At 47.7% G+C, this 20481-nt stretch overlaps 1 protein-coding gene across 1 annotated transcript; it reads right to left on the minus strand.

Moving 5' to 3' along the window:
• Nucleotides 1–1909: 1909 nt before the first annotated feature.
• FUT4 (fucosyltransferase 4) lies at nucleotides 1910–5144 on the minus strand. The gene has a single exon (XM_069971975.1). The coding sequence runs from the start codon at nucleotides 4502–4504 to the stop codon at nucleotides 3413–3415; it is 1092 nt and encodes a 363-aa protein (XP_069828076.1). The 5' UTR covers nucleotides 4505–5144; the 3' UTR covers nucleotides 1910–3412.
• Between the last annotated feature and the right edge of the window lie 15337 nt (nucleotides 5145–20481).

A 20481-nucleotide genomic window follows, 5' to 3' on the forward strand; every position in this document is an offset into this window, starting at 1 on the left:
CAGATAGCCCAGTGATGTAGCTGTAAATTAACTCTTTGTTGTCTTGTTTAGGTGCCTTATCTCCCTCCACCCCTCCCTTCTCCATAGAAAACCATGAAGACAGGGGGGAGAGCTTCAAACTGCTTTTTCATGATAAAAATGCCTTTTTCGGCTAATAAACCCAATTACAAAGTTTCTTAAAATCGCCTGTACTATTGATTTCTGCAAAAATAATTTTTAAACAACAGTGAAACTTTAAAATCCAACATGTCTGATCCATCACTTCTCTGATGTAATCTGTTGGGGGAGTCAGGAGGCCCCCCATACATAATAGACAGTTGGATGGTCAGCGGGTTTGGTCAACTTTTTTTCTAATGTGTATGGAGGCCTCAGTGGGCTCATTCGTACGTTAAGCCCTAACCATCAACCAAAGAATACTAATACGTATACTTTATTCCAGTTTGCAATTGTTATTATTACTATCAGACCCCTAAGAATCAGTAGATTACCGTCAGGAGAAGAGCGAAGTTCAAGGCTTCTCTCCCCTGTAGAACACCATAGAGAAGCTGTAGAATTACTGTAGCAAGTGAAGCACTGACCCCTCCAACTAATGAACACTCAGACCCTGACCAATCCAAAATTGTTCATGTAAAGCTAAAGGTGGGGGGATCTACTGGGTCCAGATTCTGGATCAACTGGTGATCAACCGGCAGTACTGAAATATAGTGTTATATGGGGCGGTTCACCTGTTTGATGTTAATGTGCCGGAGAAGGAGCCCCTGATGGTCCATAGCCTTCTGCACTGGCCCAAGTAGGCAAAGACCTCCCTGTTGTGAAAGCCCCTAAGGTTCTATTTACATCAATGGCCAATACATCTAGGCAAGCGCTCAAAGCAGGACCTTCTTGCTCAACCCTTCCACTAGTAAATGGCTGAGCAAGAAAGTCCGGCTCTCAGTGCCTGAGGCAGAAGCAGAGTGAAAAGACCATAGGGTGTATTTATGTTCAGTATTTTTACTAGAGCCCAGAATAATAATATTTTTTTCTACAGAAGACCCCTGGTCACTGGTTGCACTGTGGCTATGCTATGGTATATCTCCACTTACCTTTTGGTAGGTATCTCATAGGTATTCTGGCGACGTGATGTGAATGGAGCCTATTAAAGATGTGCTCATTGGTATTCACAGAAACTAAAATTTGTAAGATCATAGAGCCATGATAAGATCCGTCAACAGCACATCAAAGGGGTACTCCGGAGGAAAAAAAAAGTATTTTTAATTTACTGGTGTAAGGAAATTAGACAAATTTGTAATTTACTTCTATGTAAGAATCTCCAGTCTTCCAGTACTTATCAGCTGCTGTATGTCCTACAGGAAGTGGTGTATTCTCTCCAGTCTGACACAGTGCTCTCTGCTTCCACCTCTGTCCATGTCAGGAACTGTCCAGAGCAGGAGAGGTTTTCTATGGGGATTTGTTTCTGACATGGACAGAGGTGGCAGCAGAGAGCACTGTGTCAGACTGGAAAGAACACACCACTTCCTGTAGGACATACAGCAGCTGATAAGTACTGGAAGACTTGATTTTTTTGTTTTTAAATAGAACTTTCTGGCTGCAGTTGATTTTTACCACTTTAAATATCCTATTTATCTATCTATCTATCTATCTATCTATCTCAAGGAGTTCTCAGAACTGGTCACGGTCAGTCCTCCCCTTGAATAACACCATGGCCATAGTCTTATAAGGTTGATCACATACAACAAACACAGCAAATGTAGAAGACATGGTGTGACTGCTTCAGCTGCATTTATTGTAGTCACAGATGTAGCAGAGCTGAGCTTGTTGTGTTACTCATTCTTGTCTGCACAGTGACACAGATAACACACAGCACTGCTACATCTCCATACACCTAACAATCATTGTCACAAAATCAAAATTTTTAAATTCCAATGTTTATTCCAAAACAAATCTCTTTTTTTCCATGACAAAATATATCACAAAAGACAAATTGTGTCATCCAGTGTCTTGTGCTTCTGTTCAATAATTTATCTTGTATAAACCTCCCGGTCAGCAGGTGTGGAGCAGTAAACCAGACCCTTGTACAGACTTCAAGTAATCGCCACTTCCTTACTATACACAACATAAATAGTCACCTTGCATCACAAACGAATTCTTCTCTCGTAAAAAAAAAAAAAAAAAACACAAAAAACCCCATACAATTGAGCTTCAAAATAATTTAACACATCCACCATATAGATTATTTATAAATATTTCCCAAGTGATCATTGACCCAATCTTTGTAAAAAAAAAAAAAAAGAATAAAGTAAAACAATTCCCGTAGGTAAGAATAGTACAGTAGACTTATATGAGGGGAATTTTTTTTTTTAAAGGGGTTGTCCAGGGTTATAAAAACATAGAAAAACAGCACCACCACCATTCTCAGGTTGTGTGTGGTATTACAACTCAGATCCATTTAATTTAATGAATTGGAGCTGCAATACTACACATAAACTGAGGACAGGTGGTGGTGCTGTTTCTAGAAGAAAGTCATTTTTCTAATCCTGGATGACCCCTTTTAAGGGGTATTCCCATCAGTGATTATTAACCACTTAACTACAGAATAGGGAATAAAAATCTGATTGTTCCAAAGCATTCAGCAGCCACATAGAGAATGAATGGAGTGCTGGTCACAGTGGCCACACAGGGGGCCTCCATTTATTTTGGGGCATTATTAAGGGGCCCCCACTGATTAGCTTGTTGTTCCACATCCTATAGCAATCTCAGATGAGGATACCCCTTTAAATGGGTAGTCCCTTCAGAAGAAGTTATACCTTATCCATAGGATAGGGCATAACAAGCTGAGGGCGTCCAACCACTGGGAACCCCTGTCGATCCAAAGGGGGGTGTTTCAAAATTACCTTTGAAATGAATGGAGCATGTTATCCTAGTAGTTGGACACCACCGATCAGCTTGTTATCCCCTATCTAATGGATAAGGAATAGCTTTATCAGATGGGAATTAAAAATTTAAAGGCAATACAAATATTGGAAATGAAACTGGTAAAAAAATATTAAGGGCAGTACAAGTCATTGAAAAAATTATTAAGAACTCATATATAACAGGATACAATACTAGTAGAGCTAGTACAGGTACATTGATCAAACATTAAAAAAAAAACTAATTAAATTAAACAAATTAAATTAAATTTAACATAAAAATAAAGCAATTAAATTAGAAGGTGAAATATATAAAGAAATTATTATTACCCTTGTTTAGAACAATACAGGTTCCGGGACCTATACTGTTCAATACACTAAGGATCGGTTTGTATTTCGTGAAATAATTTATTGTAGTGTGGTCTCAAAAAATTGTTTCGTAAAATCCAGTAGGCGAATAAAAACGAAAAGTTTGATTCAAACTCGAAACGGAAAGTTCTTCTTCAGCTCTCGAACCATCCAGCCAGATCCGAGATGGTCCTATATTCATTACCGGACGTCTTGACGCTTTCACAAGCCGTGCAGTAATGTTCATCCCAAAACGAAGTCACGTGGACGTCGTAGCGCTTCTTCCACGTGAAATACCTCCGGTACATGTGGGTATTTTTGTCTAGAAACCTCAAGTACATGGCCAACTTTCTGGGACTGGAGAAGTCGTCTACGTGAATGAAAGAGTTACGGGGAATAAACATCTCGTAGTTGTACCGACTGGGACCCATGACTATGGGGACCGCGCTAGACTTGAACGCGTTCCGCCATAACTTCTCCGTGATATAATCCGTATGTAATGAATTCTCGAAAGCCAGATAAAACTTGTATTCTGACACGGTCTTCACGATATTATCGTGCTTTAGATCCATCCCGTAGCGACCAAAGACGTCCACGTCAATGTATTCCCTAAGCTGGTTGTAATACTGAACTCGCTCGTGGTCCTCGTTCCAGTTACTGATCACCCACGCCACTAGTTTCCTTTTCCGTGGGAGAATTATTTTGGCACTTCTCTTGGAAAATAAATAACCGTATGGCACAAAAATATCAGAGTCCACTCTGTAGGACATGGTCCAGTTGAAGACATCTCCCAAGGTGTTCATCCAGGGCGAGTGAGAAGGTGACTCAAAGTTCATCCAGATCCACTTTTGGTTGGCGGGTCGGTTATAGAAGGGAAAGTCTCCGTATTCGCCAATGTCCCTATGATGAAATAAGATGGCATCGGCATCCTGGTAGAGACTCCTGTTGGTGGTCAGTTGGCATCCGGTGATGTTGAAGAGTATGTGGCAGTCTCCCAGTCGTCTTCTTTTGCCGAATGGCTCGTACCAGATTAGTACCGTGACTTGGCTGGGCTGGGCAGGGTTCCCCCATAGTAATGGAATGTGAGAGGGGTTGTAGAGGAAATCTTGAGTGCAGGCGTATACTAACAGTAAAGTGCAGGTCAAGCTGGCGGCAAGCAGTTGCGACTTAAGAGTCCTCCAGCGCCCTCTCCGGCAGGGTCGCCATCCTCGTAGTTGTTCGCAGGACAATAAACTTTCTCCTCTCATACTGGGGGTCTTAACAGAAGCCAGACGTTACCGGCGGTGCCCAATCCCCGGTGGCGTCTCTCATGCTGTGTCCCTCTTTGTCTGGAATGAGGCCGCCCCTGAGTCCGGAATGCCTTCGGGTCCTTCGGAAGTTTCAGGAAAGCGGAGGGAGAATGTGAATCAGTTCACGTGCGCCCCATCAGCATGCGAGTCCTGACACTTGTTACGAGTGTGCACGTCCTTGCACTGGGTGTGCATTTTATCCTCGCACGGGCTGAAAATTTCCATGAGGTTCATTCAGCAGCCGGGAACTCTGGAAGCCACGTTTAGAGGTTAACCTCAAGACACCGAGAGCAGTCAGCTTCCTTATCGTCCGGACAATGAAACAAGACGCGGTTCATGTGATTTCCATGCTGGGATCCTTCTTCTTTTAGCTAGTCGCCACTGCTTATCCCGTTGAGTTTGCATGCTCTCGTCTTGGCTGGGACTGGGATTTGTTCTTCTCCTTTAAGTGCACTTTTCTGTCCGCCTTGTAGTTTGTATCTGTGTCACAGCCACCCCCCCCCACTTGTGCTGGCTGATGAGCAGCAGCCTGGCAGTCTTGTGCAGCACAGAATAGCAGCTTTATATAAGCAGCACAGCAGCTCGCTCCCTGGCTCCTCCATCCACATCATCAGTCAGTCACACCTCCAGTGATGTCATCTGTCACTCAGGAAGTTCCCTGAGAAACCTGAGATGGACTGGCAAGGGTGACAGTCCTTTAAGTTAACCCTTCTGTCCAGGCGGCTGGATTAACCCTTGTATTGCCTGGAAGAAAAAAAAAAAACAGCCTGCAGCAAAGAATTGGCAGTGTCGTCACAGTACCAGCAGAGGGGTGTAGAACGCATGTAGTAAGCCTGGTGGAATGTCATAGCCTGAGAAGATAGAGTTTTTTTTTTTTTTTTTTTTAAATTAACCCTTTTTCTGCTCACACATGCATTATGAGCAATTGCATTTAAAGGGATTGTCTGGTTTCAGGATTCACAAACCAGGAATCTAGTTTCTTTGCATTACACAGACAATTCGTTGATTTTAATTAGAACTGTGCAATTCTTAGTTTTTCCTGTGGAGGCGCTGTCCGGGGAATTAAAATTGAAACGCAATAAATACTGGAATGAGTCATTGCAGCGTAACAGCCACTTCTGAGAATGAAGCTGGCCCAGTAAGGCTGGGTTCTTACTGCGTTTTTGCAATCCATTTTATGCAAAAAAAAAAGATGAAAAAACATTTGTTCGCATCTGTTTTGATCCGTTTTTCCATTAATTTCCATTATGAAAAAAAAAACAAAAACGGATCAAAGCACACGTAGTGGACCACATTTTTGGGTACACTAAAAAAACAGATGCGCTTTGATCCGTTTTGTTTTTTTTTTATAATGGAAGTCAATGGAAAAATGGATCAAAACGGATGCACTCCAATATATTACTTTTTCATCCATTTTTTGCATAAATTCCATTGCAAAAACGCAGTGTGAACGCAGCCTTAGCAGGAGGTAACCTCCGATCTTCCTCGTGAAGCCAAAAGTTAAAGCAAGCCATGCAGTTCCCTTTCAGCCCCCTCTGCAGGGGAAATGTGGTATTTCATGATGCCTTTTTATATAATTGGGCATAGGGGATGGTTCAGGAGCGTAACTAGAAAGGGCTGGGCTCCATAGCAAACATTTGATTAAGGCTCCCTCCTATCCCTCATCCCACTGATAGCATATGTTAGGGATCACCCCTAGTATCCTCCCCAGTAGTGTCCCCCATGGTAGACATCTCCCTTAGTGTCCCCCATGGTAGGCATCTCCCCTAGTGTCCCCCATGGTAGGCATCTCCCTAGTGTCCCCCATGGTAGGCATCTCCCTAGTGTCCCCCATGGTAGACATCTCCCCTAGTGTCCCCCATGGTAGGCATCTCCCCTAGTGTCCCCCATGGTAGGCATCTCCCTTAGTGTCCCCCATGGTAGGCATCCCCTCTAGTGTCCCCCATGGTAGACATCTCCCTTAGTGTCCCTCTTGGTAGACATCCCCCTAGTGCCCCCCATGGTAGGCATCTCCCCTAGTGTCCTCCATGGTAGGCATCTCCCTAATGTCCCCCATGGTAGACATCTCACCTAGTGTCCCCCATGGTAGGCATCTCCCTAATGTCCCCCATGGTAGGCATCTCCCCTAGTGTCCCCCATGGTAGGCATCTCCCTAATGTCCCCCATGTTAGGCATCCCCCCTAGTGTCCCCCATGGTAGGCATCTCCCTAATGTCCCCCATGGTAGGCATCTCCCTAAGTGTCCCCCATGGTAGGCATCTCCCTAAGGGTCCTATTCCACGGGCCGAGGAGGGCCCGATCAACGATGTAAACGAGCGGCGATCTGTTAGATCGCCGCTCGTTTACTGGGCCTATTCCACGGCCCGATGATCGTTGAGCGAGGGCTGCAAGGACATTGTTACCGATGTCCTTGCAGCCCTTGCAGCAGCATCATAAATTACCTGCAGGTCTTCTCCGCGCTGTCTTCATCCCAGGGTCCCGCGCGCTCTATCTTCTGAATGGCCGGTCAGCTGACAGGCCACACTCAGCCAATCACAGGCCGCGGCTGTCCCGACCTGTGATTGGCTGAGCGCTTCATCAGCTGACCGGCCATTCAGAAGATAGAGCGCGCGGGACCCAGGGATGAAGACAGCGTGGAGAAGCCTGGACAGGTAATGTATGATGCTGCTGTCAAATCGTCGGTCGCCCGCCGCGCACTGCTATTCAACCGTAGCGATGCGCGGTGGGGGAACGATGATTTTAGGTCTGGCCCTAAATGAACGATCAGCCGATGACACGATCATCGGCTGATCGTTCTCTCTATTTCACCGAACGATAATCGGCCGAATCGGGCCAAATGGGGCCGATCCGGCCGATTATCGTTACTGTGGAATAGGGCCCTAAGTGTCCCCCATGGTAGGCATCTCCCTAATGTCCCCCATGGTAGGCATCTCCCCTAGTGTCCCCCATGGTAGACATCTCCCCTAGTGTCCCCCATGGTAGGCATCCCCCCTGGTGTCCACCATGGTAGGCATCTCCCCTAGTGTTCCCCATCCTAGGCATCCCCCCCTAGTGTCCCCCATGGTAGACATCCCCCCTAGTGTCCCCCATGGTAGGCATCTCCCCTAGTGTTTTTTCACTCTCTGTAGCATGATGGCAGCTCAGGAGGCCCAGTGTATTCCAGGGATGGACCCCTTATGTGGTGGGCCCCGTAGAGGCCACTATGGCTGCTACAGTGGTAGTTACGCCCCTGGGATGGTTTGTGAATGGAGGAGCTTCTCTATAACTTCTTCATGGGATGAGTTTAGTGCAATTATATATAAAGTAACACAATGTAGTGTAATGTAACATATATAATTATATATAATTTAATGAAAGAATACATGTGTGTCGAATAAAGTCCACAGGGCATTGCCTACATAACAATTCCTTGACATGACAAAACTCTCAGCATGTGACTGTCAGGGCATGCTGGGAGTTGTCGTTTTCCAACAGCTAGAGACCGGCAGACTGGAGATGACTGTTTAGCATGGAAATTTACAGGGATTTTTTTTTTACTTCCTGTTGTTGCCCTGCAGTTATATCAGCACAATGCTTTCTTCTGTCTTCTGTCACCGATATGGAGCAATTGCCTAGGTGCTTTATGAGCATGGTATCGGCTCTGCTTTTATATGGAGAATTAATACAACCCTGAATGTAGTTATATTAGAGACTGCTGTTCTTTCCCTGTATGGACACTAGACCTGTGACTGTGGATGCAACATAAAGTCCAGGGATCGGTTCTCTGTGGATCAGGTTTAGAGTCACTTCTCACTAGACGGGATAATCCAATCATCTGAGTGACCTGGATGGAGGCCTGATCATCGACGCTACACGGGCCAGGATTTCACGGCCATCCTTGTGGGATTTTGTGATATAGCAGTATAGGGAGTATACAGAGAATGATGGAAAAATACCCAGCAAAGAGGTGGAAATACCTTCCTCCTTATTGGAAATGGTCAGGAGAGGACGTCAGGAATCGTTCTGAGGAACAAGGGGAGCACAGTTAGGAAACTCCAGCTGAATACAACGCCTGTGTCCAACGGACATGTCCAAACCCCAACTTCATGCAACTTTGCACAGATGGGCCATAACAGCAGACGACCAGCTCTAGTGTTGTCAGCTGTGCCCCGGTGTACGCCATGGAAAAGGCACTGAGTGGTTTGCACAAAATAGTCGCCCTTTTACATGGTGTAGGTCACACTCGGAGTAAATTATGGCAAGGATCTACACCTGCTCCAGATTTCTGCGTCCCCCATGTGGGCGGGGCTTTATTTAAAGGGGTAGTGCGGCGGCAAAAAATTATTCACAGAATAACACACATTACAAAGTTATACAACTTTGTAATGTATGTTATGTTTGTGAATGGCCCCCTTCCCCGTGTTACCCCACCCCCACCCGTGTACCCGGAAGTGTAGTGCATTATACATACCTGATCCGTGTCGACACGCGTCCGCCATCTTGTGCCAAACGTCATCTTCGGCCTGCCGGCCCGAACACCTCCGATCTTCCCGAGTGCCGGGCGCCCTCTGCCGCGTCATCAGCTGCTCAGCCGCGATTGGCTGAGCATAACTGTGCTCGGCCAATCGCTGCTCAGCAGCTGATGACGCGGCCGGATCAGGTAATGTATAATGCACTACACTTCCGGGTACACGGGTGGGGGTGGTGGAACACAGGGAAGGGGGCCGTTCACAGACATAACATACATTACAAAGTTGTATAACTTTGTAATGTGTGTTATTCTGTGAATAATTTTTTACCGCCGCACTACCCCTTTAAGACCAGCATATGAGTACGATGGTCTTGATAAATGTCCCCCATTGAGTTTAAGGAAAATAGAAAAATAAGACTCCAGGAGGAAAAAGAACAAAAATTGTATCAAGGAGCAGGGAAGGAACATGGTCTGGTCAGATGGATCCAGATCTCTATAAAGAAACATTACTGGTCAGGTGGATCCAGATCTCTGTGGGAAAACATAATTGGTCCGGTGGATCCAGATCTCTGCGGAGAAACATGGCCTGGTCAGATTGATCCAGATCTCTTTGGAGAAGTATGGTTCAGCCACATTGATACAGATCTCTGTGGAGAAATATGGCCGGTCAGATGGATCCAGATCTCTGTGAAGAAACATGACTGGTCCGATGGATCTACAACTCTGTGGAGAAACATGGCCTGGTCAGATGGATCCAGATCTCTGTGGAGAAATATTACTGGCCAGATGGACCCAGATCTCTGTGAAGAAACATGGCCAGTCAGATGGATCTACAGCTCTGTGGAGAAACATGGCTGGTCAGATGGGTCCAGATCTCTGTGGAGAAACATGGCCGGTCAGATGGATCCAGATCTCTGTGGATAAACATGGCTGGTCAGATGTATCCAGATCTCTGTGGCTCTATACTGATGGTAGAGTCAAAATGTGGCACATGTAGCATGAATTGGTGAGCCCTTTCTGTCAGGTGTGAACAGCTGAGACTGGTGGAGGAGGCCTAATGGTGGGTAGAATGTCTTTGGGCCCTAAAGTTTGGGGCATAGCCAGGTTCCGTGATACCTGTGGGTGGAGGTTTGGATTGTGGTGTATGTCAGGACCTCCTGTTTCATGATAAATTACTGCGGTTATTAAGGCCAAAGGAGGTCCACCATAGAGGAACTTCTCCCTTTATAGATGGGAATGCAAAGTTTCTCTTAATAAAACATAGAATGGCATAAACTTAGCAATTCCCATAGGATACATTAGATAGTTGGCTACACAGTACCTTCAAAAATTGTTGTTTTCACTGTACTGGGCTATATGGTGTCCATAGCCCCTGCTCGCTCACACTGCCTGTTCTATGGGCGACCTGCACACAATGAAGCCCCTCACACCTTATACAGTATGAGCCACCTGCCAGTAGACTATATAGACTATATCAGCGTACAGTGTGTGTCTGTACAGTAAGGTGTATGGAAAGCGGTATATAGCATACAGGGTTAGGGATAGGGTTAATGTTCATTTGTCTGGGTATGCTGACAATGCCTTTATTGAGCATTCTGTGCTGTTCACAGACAATGGCAATGTGATAGCGGTGTGGCTTTGTGTAGCAGGATGGGAATATATCCGTAGGGGGTTATGCATATGACAAACCTGTATGCATCCTATGTCTCCATAGCTCCATAATAAATAACATGCAATTAAACACGTGCACAGAACCTGTGTACAGTTATTCTGTGTATAAAATCATAGGCACATAGTACAGCATGGACTCTCAGCAGCCTATGGCCGCCATATTATGGATTCATACGTTGTCCATGTGCATTACACTTGCAGAATACTGAACAATCTTGGCTTTACTTGCCCCTGAACATCTGACTGGGGACTCCCACAAGTAAGACTGGCTGTAATTAGTTTTCTGCAAGTTTAAGTGAAGTCTAAACAGGGTAAACAAATCCAGCAGGGGCCCCATGGCAATAACTGGACTAGGGGGCCCCAATCCACAATGACAAACATTAACATCAGAACATGACAAAATGTATGTGTGGTGGTGCCCCGCTGGGAGGCGCGACCAGTCACTTGCCAGATGGTGAAGTGTGACTCCACTGCAGTAGTGGTTGGTCAGAGAATAGCTGAGCCAGGTGTTATGCTATCGTGATGCCAATGCCGGTTCGGCACACAGGTATGATGGTACACCTGCTTTTAGTTCAGTGAGGCTGGCTATACCCTTTCCCCTGTGGTCAGTAACCTGCCGGGCTATTTGAGGGTCTCTTGGGTGCTTATCACGGTGGTCCGGAGTGGGGTTGTGACCAACCCGAACTGTCAGTACCACCCCCCCACAGAAAGGGGAGATGACCCAAGGAAGATGTAATGGCTGTGTAGGTGCTTGGACAAGAATCACAGTCTCGTTACAATAAATAAACTTTTCTTAACTGCAGGAGTACTTGGTACAGTGATACACAATAGGCTTTTGGCTTGATAAGATACCTTGGACTTTAGTAAGCAGATCTGTGCTGAGAGCTTGAAAGAGAGAAGTGAGTTGTGTGCTGAGAGGAAGAGAAAGTTCAGAGAAGTAGTGAGGAGGATGTCGAGAGAGTCCCAACCCAAAGTAGTACTGTGCTCTGCCGGAACTTGAGAAGTAGAATAGATAGAAATACTTGAAAGTAGAAAGAATACTTGTGCCTGTGTTTTGACTCTTTTGGTCTTGGCACCACCTATTGACCACCAGTGTCGGACGACCCGTCCTAGAGGGTGACACAAGCCCCAGACCTTGTTACCTGGGATGAGCAGAGTGGCCAAGGTTTCCTGGTGACACCCGCGCTGTGAGATAGAGTACGTAGGCTTCACGCAACTTTGCTCCATCCAGTCCAGTTCCTATTTCTTCAGGATACCGTGCTGCACTTTTAGACTGGTTCTCGGCATGGGCTGGGATGATCCCTGACTTGTCCTCTCTAAGTGTGCGTTCAGCACTGCATAGTGTATAGAGGTGTAGCTTTCAAGAAGAGAGTGCTCTTACTTCCCATGTGCGTCTGTTTACCTATACACACAGTGATGTCACAGTACAGGGATAATACACACAGTGATGTTACAGTACAGGGATAATACACAGTGATGTCACAGTACAGGGATAATACACACAGTGATGTCACAGTACAGGGATAATACACAGTGATGTCACAATACAGGGATAATACACACAGTGATGTCACAGTACAGGGATAATACACACAGTGATGTCACAGTACAGGGATAGTACACACAGTGATGTCACAGTACAGGGATAATACACACAGTGATGTCACAGTACAGGGATAATACACACAGTGATGTCACAGTACAGGCATAGTACACACAGTGATGTCACAGTACAGGGATAATACACACAGTGATGTCACAGTACAGGGATAATACACACAGTGATGCCACAGTACAGGGATAATACACACAGTAATGTCACAGTATAGGGATAATACACACAGTGATGTCACAGTACAGGGATAATACATAGTGATGTCACAGTACAGGGAAAACACACAGTGATGTTACAGTACAGGGAAAACACACAGTGATGTCACAGTACAGGGATAATACACACAGTGATGTCACAGTACAGGGATAACACACACAGTGATGTCACAGTACAGGGATAATACACACAGTGATGCCACAGTACAGGGATAATACACACAGTAATGTCACAGTATAGGGATAATACACACAGTGATGTCACAGTACAGGGATAATACATAGTGATGTCACAGTACAGGGAAAACACACAGTGATGTCACAGTACAGGGATAATACAGCCATTAATCAGTCATTTTTAGCTGCACCTTATTCAGAGATCCTGGCCCCAAGTTGGGGAACGCAGCTCTACAGGGTATCGTCCTCCTTACAGTATAGTGCTGGGCTGCAGTTCTGGACATGGCCCATGGAGGCGCTGTTTCTAGAAGGATATCAGGTCCTTTTCTTCTCAGTATATGCAGCTCTATAATATACTTCTCATTGAGTATTTTAAAATAGTGATAAGCCTTTATGTGAGCGGAAAATCCTGCATGGAAATTGATCCGGTCTTAGCACAGAGCCCCCTTCCCTTGAATAAAGTGGCATAAAATTGTTTTTCTCGCTTGGAAATGACTTTTCCTTCATTGTGAGTTGGACTGTAGCAGAATTTCATCTACAAATAATAGCAATCTCTCTCTTCTTTTTTTTGTTTTTCTTTTTGTGAAATTTTGAATCCAGTATTAAGAGAAGCCGCATTTTCTGTAGATAATAAGATGTATTATATCTATGAATAGCATAAAACTAGAGGGGCTGTGCCCTGGTCTGGAGCCGGGGGTCTTAGGGCCCTATTCCACCAGACGATTATCGTTTGCATAATCGTTAACGATTAACGATCTTAAACGACCGCTATTGCGAAAGACCTAAAAACGTTCACTCATTTCCATGGAACGATAATCGTTACTTATGATCGTAGTAATTGCGATAGTTTTTTCTTCGATATTTATTCGCTATTGCGTTCGTATCTATTGCGAACGACCAAACAATGTCTTATTCAATGCGAACGATTTGCAAACGTTTTGCAAACGAGCAACGATAAAAATAGGTCCAGGTCTTATAAAGCGATCAACGATTTCTCGTTCGGTGGTTAATCGTTAACTGCATTTCAACCGAACGATTATCGTTTAGATTCGAACGATTTAACGATAATCTGAACGATAATCGTCCGGTGGAATAGGGCCCTTAGTCTGGCAGGAAGTGGGCTGATGGACCTCTAGGCTGCCCCCCCTCCCCCGTGCAGGTGCTGCATTGTAATGATATTGGACCCTATACCATAACCATAACTTATGCATGGGGAGCTGTGCAGTGTGCAGCCTCCCCCGTGTAATCTATAAAGTAACTTTATAAAACTGGCGCCCGGTATGCAAATCACATCAGGTAGTCACCTGGGCAGTGTTCGGCTAGATGGTAGTCACGGTCAGTCCGGGTCACCTGGACGTTCTTCGGCGGTAATCACGCCCCTCTGGGCGTGATTCAAATCACCCAGTAGCTCCGACGTCACTCGGGAGCGCGCCGTGCACGTCGTCTGCGCACCTACGTTTTTACGCCGACGCACATGCGCAGTACAGCCTCTTCCGTTCAGGCTGTACTGCGCCTGTGCAAAATAGCCTCAAACTCAGTGTGAGCCGGAGTTCGAGGCTATTCTGCACAGGCGCAGTACAGCCAAAATGGGAGCGGCTGTACTGCGCATGCGCGGCAGCGCAAGAACGTAGGGGCGCCGACATCGTGCACGGCGCGCTCCCGAGTGATGTCAGAGCTACTGCGTGATTTGAATCACGCCCAGAGGGGCGTGATTACCGCCGAAGAACGCCCAGGGGACCCGGACTGACCGTGACTACCATTTGGCTGAACAACGCCCAGGTGACTACCTGATGTGATTTGCATACCGGGCGCCAGTTTTATAAAGTTACTTTATGGATAACACGGGGGAGGCAGGGAGTATATAGAAACCAGGCCCGCTTCTGCCATGAGGCGGAATGAGCCTTCCGCCTCAGGCGGCAGATTTTGCGGTCCGGCAGGGGGCGGCATTATGTCCCCCCTGCTGTCATTTTTGTTAAGTATCACTTAACAAAAATGACAGCGGCTGCTCACCTGTCCCGTCGCCCGCGCTCTCCACATCCCGTCAGGTCCCGCGATGTCACCCTGCAGCTGTCACGGACCTCCAGGCTGTGGTGAGTGCCCGGGGTCGGTGGGGGACGTGCTGGGGTGATCGGGTCACGCGGGACCGCCCCGCGCGACCCGATCACCCCACTCACTCATCACAGCCTGGAGGTCCGTGACATTGCGGGACCTGACGGGATGTGGAGACAGCAGAGAGCGCGGGCCGGCTGCGGCGTGGGACAGGTGAGTGGATGGCTGCGGCGACGGGGGGGGGGGGGTTGAGTGCTGGTCATCACTCGGGGCGGCCGCCTGAGGTTTGCCTCAGGCGGCAGAAACCCCAGAATCGGCCCTGATAGAAACATGTATGGAAAGTGTGCTGTGTGCTCTAACAGCACATTTAAAAAGCTATATATGCGTTTTTGAGGTGATTGGTTCCCTTTAACCAGGATAACTTGGTTGGAAAACTTCAGTGCAATACACATTAAGTACACTTTTGTAACTGCAGGTGCAAGCAGGAGGTAGTAGTAAGAGGTGTAACAATAGAGTAGAGTAGAGGAAAGTCTTGAGAGCCCTGTCCAATGTAGCAATGTACTCTGCTGAGATAGCGTAGCTGAGAACAGAAGTAGAAGAAGAAGATGCTCGTACTCACATATAGTTTCATTAATCTGACCGCATTTTACCCTACGGTGTCAGCTTCCTGTCCTAATAGGGTAGTACAAGGTTCCAGGTCCCTGCACTGGGTTAAGCAGACTTTCCAAGACTTCCCAGAAGAGCTATGTGTTTTAGTAGGATACGTCAGCTTCCTTAAAGGGGTAGTGCGGCGCTCAGCAATTATTCACAGAATAACACACATTACAAAGTTATACAACTTTGTAATGTATGTTATGTCTGTGAATCGCCCCCTTCTCATGTCCCCCCACCCCCGCATGTGTACCCGGAAGTGTGGTGCGATATACATACCTGGTGCGTGTCGACACCCGTCTTCTGTCGATGCAATCTTCGGGAGGCCGGCCGACTCGCTGCAGCCGTCCCGCATGTCGGCCCCCCTCTGCAGCGTCATCAGCTGCTCAGCCGCAACTGGCTGAGCAGAACTGTGCTCAGCCAATCGCGGCTGAGCACAGTTATGAGGCGGCAGAGGGGGGCCGGCAGGAGTGGGTTGGCCGGCCTCCCAAAGATGACGTCTTTGAAGAAGATGTCGGACGGGGTCGGTCGACACGGATCAGTTAATGTATAGCGCACCACACTTCCGGGTAGACGTGCGGGGGTGGGGGGACACGGGAAGTGGGGCGGATGGAACGATAATCGTTACTTATGATCGTAGTAATTGCGATAGTTTTTTCTTCGATATTTATTCGCTATTGCGTTCGTATCTATTGCGAACGACCAAACAATGTCTTATTCAATGCGAACGATTTGCAAACGTTTTGCAAACGAGCAACGATAAAAATAGGTCCAGGTCTTATAAAGCGATCAACGATTTCTCGTTCGGTGGTTAATCGTTAACTGCATTTCAACCGAACAATTATCGTTTAGATTCGAACGATTTAACGATAATCTGAACGATAATCGTCCGGTGGAATAGGGCCCTTAGTCTGGCAGGAAGTGGGCTGATGGACCTCTAGGCTGCCCCCCCTCCCCCTGAGCACAGTTATGAGGCGGCAGAGGGGGGCCGGCAGGAGTGGGTTGGCCGGCCTCCCAAAGATGACGTCTTTGAAGAAGATGTCGGACGGGGTCGGTCGACACGGATCAGTTAATGTATAGCGCACCACACTTCCGGGTAGACGTGCGGGGGTGGGGGGAAACGGGAAGTGGGGCGGATGGAACGATAATCGTTACTTATGATCGTAGTAATTGCGATAGTTTTTTCTTCGATATTTATTCGCTATTCCGGGTAGACGTGCGGGGGTGGGGGGACACGGGAAGTGGGGCGATTCACAGACATAAGATACATTACAAAGTTGTATAACTTTGTAATATGTGTTATTCTGTGAATAATTTCTGAGCGCCGCACTACCCCTTTAAAGTCATATTTGTTTTGTTTTTTTGCAGAAATCAATAGTCCAGGTGATTTTAAGAAATTTTGTAATTGGGTTTATTAGACAAATATGGCATTATCTGCATTCAAAAAGACTTTCCCAGCCCCCCCCCCCTTTCAGAGGCTGGGGGGCAGCGGGAGAGGCTGGGGGCAGGGGGAGAGGCTGAGGGTTAGGGGGAGAGGCTGAGGGTTAGGGGAGAGGCTGGGGGGCAGGGGAGAGGCTGGGGGTTAGGGGGAGAGTCTGGGGGTTAGGGGAGAGGCTGGGGGCAGGGGAGAGGCTGGGGGGGGCAGGGGAGAGGCTGCCGGGGGCAGGGGAGAGGCTGGTGGGGGCAGGGGGAGAGACTGAGGGTTAGGGGAGAGGCTGGGGGGCAGGGGAGAGGCTGGGGGGCAGGGGAGAGGCTGTGGGGCAGAGGCTGGGGGGTCAGGGGGAGAGGCTGGGGGGCAGGGGGAAAGGCTGAGGGTTAGGCAGAGAGGCTGGGGGGTCAGAAGAGAGGCTGAGGGGCAGGGGAGAGGCTGGGGGTAGGGGGAGAGGCTGCCCCCCAGCAGAGGAGCAGCTGAGGATGCAGGGGGGCAGAGGGGAGAGACTGGGGGGGAGACGGAGCGGCCGGGAGCAGGAGCAGGATGGGCAGGCAGGCTGGTTCACTCCCCCCATGCAGCGCCGAGGTCCGGGGTCCAGGGTGCGGGGCCGGGGGTGAGCTGTGAGCTTCCGGCCTCTGTCAGACTGTGTGTGCCGGAAGCTCACCCCCAGCCCCGCACCCCGGCCCCGGCCCTCGGCGCTGCATGGGGGTAAGGGAACCAGCCTGCCTGCCCATCCTGCTCCTGCTCCCGGCCGCTCCGTCCCCCCCCCCCCCCCGGCGCGGACTTGGCACCCGTGGAGGTTTTTTTTTTTTTCAAATAATAAAAAAAGTGTTCCTTGAGGGTGCCTAGTGGCAAATACGGCCCTGCCCCTACCAGCTCTACACAGGTTCTGTACACCATATACATTACAGTGCAGTTATATCAGGTGACTCACAGGGGATGTTTTCTCTGATCAGAGTTCTTCCCTTTTCATCTTCTTCTTCTGCCCTGGCCCATTACAACTTCTCCAAGCCACAAATCCACAGAATCTGCCAGACAAACATATTAGGCTCCACACTCTGGCACCATCCTCATCTCTATACACACTGCACATCTCTATTGGCCCCTTTACATCCTCATTTAGTGGGTGATCCCCCTTATAGTATATGCCCCCCATTGTGTATTCCCTCTTATAGATGGCTCATTACCCCCCTTATAGATTGTACTCCTATTACCCCCTCATAGATGCCCCCTGTTAGCCCCCCTATAGATGTGTCCTCCCTGTTAGCCCCCCTTATAGATGCCCCCTGTTGATGTTCCCCCTGTTGGCCCCCCCTTATAGATGCCCCCTGTTGATGTCCCCCTGTTAGCCCCTCTTATAGATGCCACCTGTTGATGTCCCCCCTGTTAGCCCCCCTTATAGATGCCTCCTGTTATCCCCCCTTATAGATGCCCCCTGTTAGCCTTCCTTATAGATGGCCCCCGTTAGCCCCCCCTTATAGATGCCCCCTTTTAGCCTTTGTTATAGATGGCCCCTGTTAGCCCCCCTTATAGATGCCCCCTGTTAGCCCCCCTTATAGATGCCTCCTGTTATCCCCCCTTATAGATGCCCCCTTTTAGCCTTTGTTATAGATGGCCCCTGTTAGCCCCCCTTATAGATGCCCCCTGTTTATGTCCCCCCTGTTAGCCCCCCTTATAGATGCCTCCTGTTATCCCCCTTATATATGCCCCCTTTTCCTTATAGATAGCCCCCGTTAGCCCCCCTTATAGATGCCCCCTGTTAGCCTTCCTTAAAGATGGCCCCCGTTAGCCCCCCTTATAGATGCCCCCTGTTGATGTCCCCCGTTAGCCCCCCTGATAGATGCCCCCTGTTAGCCCCACTGATAGATGCCCCCTGTTAGCTTCCCTTATAGATGCCCCCTATTAGCCTTCCTTATAGATGGCCCCCCGTTAGCCCCCTTATAGATTGCCCCCTGTGCAGATAAAAAGAAAAAAAAACTCTCCTAACCACTCGCTCCCCCGCTGGCTGTCTTCTCTTCTTCCCCAGCTGACGCTCCGCTCCCTGGACGCATCAGGAAGCTCAGTGTGCACCAGGGCCGGTACTTCTGGTAACACACGCTCCCTGTACTGGAAGTTCCGGCCCCCGGCACACACAGAGCTTCCTGATGCATGCAGGGGCCCATGCGGGACACCCCACCCAGGGAGCCAAGAGTCAGCTGGGGGTCGGATTGCCTCTTGTGACCGCAAGCAAGACACTGCTTGCGGTCACAAGACGGATTGGGGAGGAGGGGCAGTGCGGCAAGGGGGGGGGGGCCCGCGGCAGCACTGTAACTGTTGGGGGGCCCTGCCGCCTGACAGTCAATGTGTCGCATCAGCGTGGGGACCGGGGCCCACCGGAGGATCCTCCGGTCCTCCGATGGCCCAGTCCGACGCAGACGGACTCAACTAGAAGACAAAGATTTCCCACCAGGAACTAGTTTCTTTTTATAGGAAAACCTTAGCTAGTGTGTGATTGGTAGGGTGTGTAGATAAGAGAGAAGACATAGGATAGGCAGAAAAGTGAGGGGAAACCTGTAATAGGAGGAAACATAGCAGGTGACATAAAACAATTAACCCTTAGACCTTCAGCTGTGCATAGTACAGAACATAATAAATACAACAGTGACACCTAGTGCGGAAAAAACACAATACAATCTCCTTCATCCCCTTCTGTGAGATCTTGAGAGAGTTACTTTACCCAGATGTATAAAACCTAGTGGCACACCTGTGCTAGGGAATAACCCTAACCCCAGGGGGAAATAACCCTAACCCCAGGGGGAAATAACCCTAACCCCAGGGGGGAATAACCCTAACCCCAGGGGGGAATAACCCTAACCCCAGGGGGGAATAACCCTAACCCCAGGGGGGAATAACCCTAACGCCAGGGGGAATAACCCTAACCCCAGTGGGGAATAACTCTAACCCCAGGGGGGCTTCTAGTATAAGTGTAAAAGTAAAAATAAAAGTGTTATTATTAATAAAAAGCCCCCTCCCCTAATAAAAGTCAGAATCACCCCCCATTTCCCATGTTATAAATAAAAATAAATAAATAAATATATTCGGTATCGCCGCGTGTGTAATCGCCCAAACTATTAATTAATCACATTCCTGATCTCGCACGGTAAATGGCGTAAGCGCCAAAAAATCCCAAAGTGCAAAATTGAGCATTTTTTTTCGCATCAAATCCAGGAAAATTGTAATAAAAAGTGATCAAAGAGTCGTATATGCGCAATCAAGGTACCGATAGAAAGAACACATCATGGCGCAAAAAATGACACCTCCCACAGCCCCATAGACCAAGGTATAAAAGCGCTATAAGCCTGGGAATGGAGCGATTTTTAGGAACATACATTTGTTAACAATGGTTTGAATTTTTTACAGGCCATCAGATACAATATAAGTTATACATGTTATATATCGTTGTAATCGTAATGACTTGAGAAACATATATAACAATTCAGTTTTACCCCAGGGCGAATGGCGTAAAAACAAATACCCCCCAAAGAAAAGAAATGCATTTTTTGTTCAATTTCACCACACTTTGAATTTTTTTCTGGTTTCGCAGTGTACTTTATTCAGCCTGTCATTGCAAAGTACAATTAGTGACACAAAAAATAAGGGCTCATGTGGGTTTCTAGGTGAAAAAAATGCAAGTGCT

The sequence above is a fragment of the Dendropsophus ebraccatus genome, chromosome 5 (assembly GCF_027789765.1).
Source record: "Dendropsophus ebraccatus isolate aDenEbr1 chromosome 5, aDenEbr1.pat, whole genome shotgun sequence".
NCBI classification, from domain to species: Eukaryota; Metazoa; Chordata; class Amphibia; order Anura; family Hylidae; genus Dendropsophus; species Dendropsophus ebraccatus.

Bases quoted from the DNA above. Each gene is read 5' to 3' on its own strand.
- FUT4 (XM_069971975.1), bottom strand. From the start codon at position 4,504: ATGAGAGGAGAAAGTTTATTGTCCTGCGAACAACTACGAGGATGGCGA.